The sequence below is a fragment of the Gouania willdenowi genome, chromosome 17 (genome assembly GCF_900634775.1).
Source record: "Gouania willdenowi chromosome 17, fGouWil2.1, whole genome shotgun sequence".
In the NCBI taxonomy this organism is placed as follows: Eukaryota; Metazoa; Chordata; class Actinopteri; order Blenniiformes; family Gobiesocidae; genus Gouania; species Gouania willdenowi.
In genome coordinates, this window is record NC_041060.1 from 14,081,832 (window position 1) to 14,090,137 (window position 8,306).

The 8,306-nt window shown below is 34.8% G+C and overlaps 1 protein-coding gene across 1 annotated transcript; it reads right to left on the minus strand.

Annotated features, from left to right (window-relative positions):
• Positions 1-252: 252 nt before the first annotated feature.
• prdx1 (peroxiredoxin 1) lies at positions 253-6,094 on the minus strand. The gene is made up of 6 exons (XM_028472381.1): positions 5,959-6,094; positions 4,534-4,660; positions 4,238-4,391; positions 2,549-2,671; positions 1,318-1,448; positions 253-667 (listed from the first exon to the last, which is right to left on the minus strand). The coding sequence occupies exons 2-6, from the start codon at positions 4,637-4,639 to the stop codon at positions 585-587; spliced, it is 597 nt and encodes a 198-aa protein (XP_028328182.1). The 5' UTR covers positions 4,640-4,660; positions 5,959-6,094; the 3' UTR covers positions 253-584.
• Between the last annotated feature and the right edge of the window lie 2,212 nt (positions 6,095-8,306).

The following is an 8,306-nucleotide window of genomic DNA, read 5'->3' on the forward strand; positions in this document are numbered from 1 at the left end:
TTCAGTAATGGTAGTAGTTTCTAAGCGTTTTTAAAATGTATAGAGAAACGCTTCCTCATAGATATGGACATACATTTTAAAAGAACTTCACTAATCATGTGAATCAGAAATAGGGCTGTCAACAGAAAACCAACATGAAATCTATCATTTTTAACCTTTCTCTTTAAAGATAGGAGATCATTATGTATAACAAACTGTAAAGTTGTATTTTTCAGTGCCTGAAAGGAGAAAAAAAAAAAAAACATACAGCAGTAGAAATGTTATTTTTTTTATTTAAAGGAAATACTTTTTTTAAATGTAAAAAATATGATATGGAAGGCTGTCACTGGCTCTTTGTACGAAACAGCAATAAGGAATGAAATAATAGAACAAAAGAAAATGCAAAAAATGCACAATGTTACGCCACTATACACATCAGAGCATTATTCATTCTACGAACAAAACAGAGCACATGCAACATGATTACCATAACATTTGGCTTCTTAAACACTCCTTCACAGGCACAGTAGCTGACTTCAATATTAAAAACGTAATCATGAAATGAAATCTTCTACAGCAGGCGGCAGATTCGGGCCTTGGCTTTATTACTGCTTGGAGAAGAAATCTTTGCTCTTTTGGACGTCTGGTTTGATGGTGTCACTTCCTGGTTTCCATCCAGCTGGACAGACTGAAAAGATAAGACTGTATTAAATTCCACACACTTGTGTCAAACTCATGGCCTTTTGGAGCATCCAATCCGGCCAGCAGGAGAAAGTAAAAATAACAGAAAAAACATGAATCGAAATTATTCAGAAAATTTGGGAAATTTAAAGTGAAGATCCTGTTGGGACTGATATCTATCACGTATTGCTTGGATGTTGTCAGTTTCGTCCATATTTAGTATTTTTATGTACACATAGAAGGGCACAATAATGTTGAAATAACTGGTTTTCCCATTTAAACTGTGGCCCACTTGAAATCAAGCTACTCCATATTTGGCCCCTGCACGAAAATGAGTTTGACGCCCTTGTTTTAAATTATCCATTACTTTACTTTGAAACCTGTAGAATTGAAATAAACTTTAATTAGTTGTTGTATAATCATTCCTGTAAAGCTAAAGCTCAGCAACTGGTAAGATCAGTTGTGATAAAAAATTATCTATAGTATTTTCCTTTGTTTTCTCTAAGCAATCAATAATTATTCCTCTTTTTATTTATGCAAAGGGAAAAGGTTTTTTTTTACTATCCTTTAATTTATTGACACACAGTAAATCATGCATTTTATTTTTCACACTTTAAACAGATGTTCCAGTGCTGCAGAAACGTAACAGTAACTGACCTTCTCCATGTTTGTCTGTGAACTGAAAGGCCTGGACCAGGCGTAATGTCTCCTCAACTGAGCGGCCCACAGGCAGGTCATTGATGGTGATTTGTCTGAGGATCCCCTTGTCATCAATGATGAACAAACCCCTGAGGAAAACAAATTGAGGCATTTCACCGTACAGGTACAGTAAGAGTGTGTAACCCAGTTACAAATATATTTTTAATTATCCATGTTCAATTAAAATCCAACTACGATTACAGTTTCCAGCATATTCTTTTTTAATAAATATAAATATATACTATATATTTATAATTAAATTATAATTGACAATTTTGATCGAATTTTTATAGCAATTACAATGACAAAGTCAATTATCTGAACTCAATTACAATTTACTTACAATTAAGACAGCGACAGATTTTTAAAATCACAATTATAATTACACCATAATCATAATTAATGATCAATTACGCAATTACAATTGACCTCAAATTGTAATCACATAATTTATATATAATTATGATGTAATTATATTTGTAATTGTAATTAGAAAAATGTGTTGCTGTTTTAATCTTAATTTAATTGTAAATGAGTTCAGGTAATTGACTTTGTAATTGCAATTACTATGGACATTCCATAAAAACTTTAATTTACAATTTGATTAAACACAAACCTGGGGAACCATGTCACGGTTCTAGGGCTTACACATATGTAGTTAACATGTATTAAAATATGTTTCATATCAAGTTTACCATTTTTAAAATAACTGAAATCGAGGGCTATACTGACACAAAAGGCTCAGACGACCAAACCAAATACATTAATACCAATATACTGATGGATAAGGAAGTCTAACAAGGTAACAAATTAGAAATAGATGATAAATAATGTTTTTTTAGTGTATTTTACAGCTTATTTAAGACATGGTCATAACCAACCTGTTAAGATATAAGAGATGCTAACAGAAAGCTAACACAAGTTAAGTGTTATGGGGTTATTTATTAAAAGCTCAATGATTGTGACTAATTGCAATTGAAATTCAGTAATTGAGAACGTAAGTGTAATTGACTTTTAGGGGAAAAATAACAATTGTAAATGGTGGTCCACGTAATTGTAATTGAACATAGATAATAGTAGACGTCATTGTAAATGAAAAATGTAATTGACCCCAACCCTGACGTAACTTGCATTGTGCCCCCTGTGGATTGGAATAAACTGAATGTGAATAATTGACGCATTCGCGCACCTGTAGGCAATGCCTTCGTCTTCCTTCAGGACGCCATAGTCCGTGGAGATGGTGCGACGCGTGTCAGACACCATCGGGATCTTCATGGGACCGAGGCCGCCCTGCTTGCGTGGTGTGTTTGTCCTTAGAAAAACAAGAAAGCCAAATAAAAATCAAGGACTTGTGACAAAGTGGGTGAGAATACACCATTCGTCCCATCAATTTTATATCTTGTACTAATCAAGCATTGTTAATTACTTGCTGAATATTTGTTAATTCATTCATAACAGCCCATCCTTTCCTGTATTTATACCCTGGATGACATCTCCAGTGATGTCACTGGTGATGTCACTAGGTGAGAACAAGTAGGAGTGGTGGGAGGTAAAAGTATGTTTAAATGAGTAATTGATAAAAGTTATTTAAGTAAGCAAGGTTATAGAGCGGTATTATTTGGCACTTCATGTAGCGTTTAATTATAAAATGTATGTTGAGAAAGACTGTGGTATTGACCTGATTTTTGGGGGAAGTACGTGGAGCTACATGTGCTGATGGAGCTGCTTTGATTGACTCCTGCTAACAGGAGTTTATTTAAGCAGTTGGTTCTGGGACTGTTGGGGAGGATGGACGTCAGTGTAGCTGTGTACTGTACACTTAATGCCAAAGACAATGATTAACACTACTCCTCACGCTAGATACATAGCATGTGAAACTTGAGTCACCTTATTTTTGTAAATAAACACCTTTTACATCTGGATCCAGTCTGCCTCCAACCACATTCCTTTGGTCCCACTTCCTACCAGGACTTCTAGGGCCTATACTATGAAGTTAGATTTCCTCTTTTCGCACTAACTTCCGGGATGTGTGCTGGACGTAAAGCTAAATCACCATGGTAACTTAGGCTGAGCGACTAACCTGGTCGGGACCAGGTTTTTGTTCTGGATAAGTCTGAGCGAATAATAAAGTCCCGCCTCCTGACAAATCAGTACTCTTAGAAAACGACCTTTCCAATAAAAGGAAGATCATTGTGAACACGTCACTGTGTGGATCTGATGCAACAGCTGACAGGACAGAGAATATTTAGACACCGATGCAATCCCTTCATTTACCAATGACATCCTATATGAAATATAGAGATTTATATCTGATGCACTGATAAAGTAAAATAAGTAAAATAATTCAGCTGATTAAGCCTGCGTGTATCGGGCACTTTCAGACCGATACATTAATTTATTTATTAATTAATTCATGTATTCTGGTGTAATGCAAAGGGCCTCAGTCCTGTAATATAACATAAAATATAAATATATAATATATAATCTCAGTAATTTAATCATTAACGCGCATCAATTCCTGCATTCATTCCATGCTGCTTTTACTGCAGCATCAGTGTTGTTTTTAGTCTGAATTATGTATTGAAATTCCTCATATTTTTAAAGAATTATTCCTCAATTGTGACATAAACTGCTTTCCAGTTTCTCCGTGATTGTGATTGGTCAGACTCTGTAATATCCACATCTGTCACTAGAGCGCGCCGGTAGCCAGACTGAAATCAACACGCCTAACTTAGCTTGTTGTAATTGAGATTCGTAGGACAGCTTCCGTCTGATGTACAATGTTTGGTTAGGTGAAGCTGCTAACGGAGTATAGGCCCTTAAAGCAAAGTCTAAAAAACAACAAGATATTATTGTGAATGTGTGATCATAATAATACCATGCAAAGTGGGAGAAGTGCGAGTCGACAGAGGCGGTGATGACCTCGCAGCCTATCTTCCTGAATTCTTCAATGGCGTCACTAAAAGCGATGATCTCAGTCGGACACACGAAGGTGAAGTCCAGAGGATAGAAGAAAAAAACCACATACTTTCCTGTAGCAACAAAGACAATAACAACAAAAGGGTATGACTGGTAATTCATTTAAATGCTGGTGTAATTATCTTCAGTAGTGCAAATGATCTCATTTATAATCACAGGATCACAGAGAGCAGCATCATCAAAGCACAAGTTTACCCCTGTAGTCCGACAGCTTCAGGTCACCAAACTGTCCGTCTGGCATCACTGCTTTGGCTGTAAAATCAGGGGCCAGTTGTCCAATTCGTGCATTTCCTGCTGCCATTTTTGCCCTCTGCGTAGATCACTAAAAGGAAAATGTTGGTCAATTTCATCATTCATGACTGTTTGTTGGAAGGCAATGAATAAAACATATAAAGACTTCATTTACAAAAATAAATAAATGTCTAATATGCAGAATTAGAATCAAGGCACGGCAGACATCCAACATATTAAAGAACTAGATGGTCTGCTTGTTTGTTTTTTCATTAAAAAATCATATTCACTTTATTTAACTAGGTTAGTCTAATTGAGATCAGAAGCTCTCTTTTACAAGGGAGACCTTGCAAATAAGGCAGCAGTACAGTTGCACAAGAAAACAATACACAATTATAAACTAATAAGACACAATAGATTGCTTTTAAACATGAATACAGCACTAACTTAGATGAAGAAGACTGGCATTTTATTTATTTAATTTAAATGATCACAATATATTCATTTTGGTTTGTCGTTATCTGCTTTCATTGTTGGTTTCTTTTCTTATTTGAATGTTTGGACACAGGGTGGGAGGTTGTTTTTTTTAATGGGAAAAAACAGCTATTGTTACATATTAATATAATCATTTTATTACATATTCTTTTTTTCTTTATACCTGTACTCTTGCACCACCAGAGTTGTCCTTTAATTTCGTTGTACATTGTGTACGATGACAATAAAAAGCCTTCTATTCTATATGAATACATAATCAAATTAAATTTTTTTTTTAATTTTTTTTTTTTTTTTTTTTTTACCAGCAACATTTATGGTTAAAAAAAAAAAAAATACAAAAAAAAAATTAAATAGACAACAGATAAAATCAACACACAACAAAGTGCAATTTTGGGTTACTGACAAAACATGGATTAAATAACAATTTCCATCAACACAATTGAAAAAAGAATGCAGCAATTTATATATATATATATTTAAAAAAAATTATCTGGAAAGAAAAAGAGAGAGAGAGAGAGAACAGAAACTAACTGAACAAACCACTTCTTCTTTGAGGTTAAACATTTCCCCATGAGTGAATTCACCTTCTTCTCAAAATTCCTTTCGAAATGATTAAAGTCTCCACATAATAAAATAAAACGTTGTTTTTCAGATGCTAATAGTGCTATAAAACGTGCTACTGTCTGGTTTGTAGGAGGATGTTAATGTAAATGAAAATGATTGGGTTTTTTTTTCTTTTTTTTTTTTCTATTTGCTGTAAGAGAAACACTTGTTGCGCCGAATTTGGAGGCAAACATTCGGTTCTTTATGAAGAAACCAAACGCCAAAGCGTGTGTAAATGTAGCACAGGAATGGAAAAGCCGAGAAAAAAAATCACAGTTTAGAGTCTTTTACCTTCTGTTCCTCTCTTTAGCGTCCTATCGCGCTGGTTTCGTTATGAGATGGGAGGCTGGGTCGGTTGGTCAATTTATACAACTTGTCAAGTCTCGCGAGAACAAAGTGCCTTACGAGATTAGCCCACGGCACTCACTGATTCACAAGACACAACACAGCATGACTTTGCAGATTTCTTCATCCCACTTCTGGGAATATTTTCAGAGCACGAGTCATGATAAAGTGAGAGAGGGAAGAAGGAAATGTTTTGTTGTTTTTTTTGTTTTTTTTTTTTTTAAATAAAGGAAGTGTTTAATATTCAAGTAACACTTAAATATTAAGTTAAACACTTATTGATTACGTCCACCTGAACCTCACAAACAAAAATGAATCCCCTCATTTTTTTTGCAGAGGGATTCATTGTTTAAACATATTGGTTCAGTTAGATTGATTGAATGGTGATCGAGCCAATCACAGCCAGCCATTTGACAAAGCTGCTGTTCCAAAACAAGATAAACAAGTCAAATGTAACAATGTAAAAGTAAACTGACAGGGGAAAAAAGGAACAAGTGGGGGGAAAAAATGGCCCCAAACTGGCAAAAAACGTGGCAAGAAACGAGTGAAAAGTTACTGAAATAAGACACAAGCGGTCCCAAAAAAAGAGGAAACAAGTGGTATGTAATGGTAAAAAGTATCTTAAATGAGCAAAATGTGGCAAACAATCGTGAAATAGGACAAAAATGTAGAACAAAAAGTGTATTTATTGGGCAGAAAAAAAAGTTATTTGGGTGAAAAGTGGCAAAACAATGGTTAAAGAATTGACAAAAATTGGATAAAAGTGTCAAAAACAACTTGCAAAAAGTACAAAAAAGGGGATATTTAATGGAAAAGAAAGCAATTAAAAAGTGTCAAATTTTTTGGAAAAAGGCCGGAAATGGGACGGAATTTGCAAAATGGCCAAGAAAAAAGGTAAAAAGGGGCTAAGGATGTTTCCCCTTTTAAGGTTTTCTGGGGAAATATCAATTACAATGAAGACAAAGAGCCACATGTTGAGTATCAATGATAACAGCTTTATCATGGTTTTAGTGAATTAATTCAAAAAACTAAATTTGGACCCTCACTTTTAAAATCGCTGCTCCACCCATGCAAAGAGGCAGGTTTTTAAAGCACCGCCATAATCCAGACAAACATGATCATGAGGTCTCATCATATGACTCATTCACTGTGCAGAAGTGGTCATGGGGATAGTTCATATTTCATATTTCTATAAAAGCCTGCCTGAGGAAACCTATCAGTTTATAAGAGTTTATAAAGTACTTAAAAGTAAACAAAGCTTCATCTTTGGCACACTTGAGACACTACACATTGTATAAATCAGTTTAATTCATAAACAGTGTAGTTAAACAGGAAGACTGTTTAAAATATCATCCTTTTTATGTTTTGGAAATAAAAAAAATAATAGAGCTGGATGTATTTCGATTAGGAAAATGTATTACATTTTGCTAAATAATTAGCAAAATTAGATAAAAGCTCTAAAAAAGTAAATATTTTTCATTGTCTGTGGCTCCAAACAACCAACCAATGTAGCCCTGCACAGAATAAGCAGGTAAGACAAGATGATGTAATCAAGCAGTGTTAACTGACTTATTACCTTTTATTTACTGCAATAGCCATGTTCCAGGATACATGTGGAAATATTACCCTTAATATGTTCATAAATGAAGCACAGTGATTTTGTTAACGCTGTTAATAAGTAAGCTGGTAGTTTATCAGTTTCCATTAGTGACTCTTTAGAAGATCTTGTGTTTGTATGAGGACAAAGTCATTTGTCTTCGTCATTTCCTTCTTTCTCACTCACCACACCTATATTTACACACCCTGTAAGTGTTTCACAGTAGAGGTATTCATTAGTTGTACTCTTTGTACCTGGCATGGCCTGGAGGGTTTTTTTTTTTAAGAGTTTCATTTCATTTATCAGGTCTAGCGTCTTCATTTTATGTTCAGTGTCAATAACATTGAGTTGTGTGTTACCTTCAGCTTTGACATGAGTCCAGTAGGCGTCTTCTCGCTGTGTTTTATTCACTTCTTGTTTGTTTTCAGTGTTAGTTTTAGGTTCTTGTTTTCTTCTCGCGGTGCATAGTCTGTCACTGGATCCTAGTCAAGAGATATTAGGATGAATTCTTTGCCCCAGACGGTGACCATGTGGATCAGAGACATAAGTCTGTAAATACAAGGTCATGTTTCCTTATCAGAAGACTCTATGGAATGTGCCCACTATGTGTTTCCTCAAGGTTTAACATTTTGCTTCTTTCTCTTAAATTCTTACATTGCTCCACGTGGTGCCAAAATTATATTTGACATTGTTTTTG

Bases quoted from the DNA above. Each gene is read 5' to 3' on its own strand.
- prdx1 (XM_028472381.1), bottom strand. From the start codon at position 4,639: ATGGCAGCAGGAAATGCACGAATTGGACAACTGGCCCCTGATTTTACA. The intron at 4,392-4,533 runs GTAAACTTGTGC...TTGTTGCTACAG, and splicing joins GAAGCTGTCGGACTACAGGG to GAAAGTATGTGGTTTTTTTC. The intron at 668-1,317 runs GTCAGTTACTGT...TTATCTTTTCAG, and splicing joins CACAGACAAACATGGAGAAG to TCTGTCCAGCTGGATGGAAA.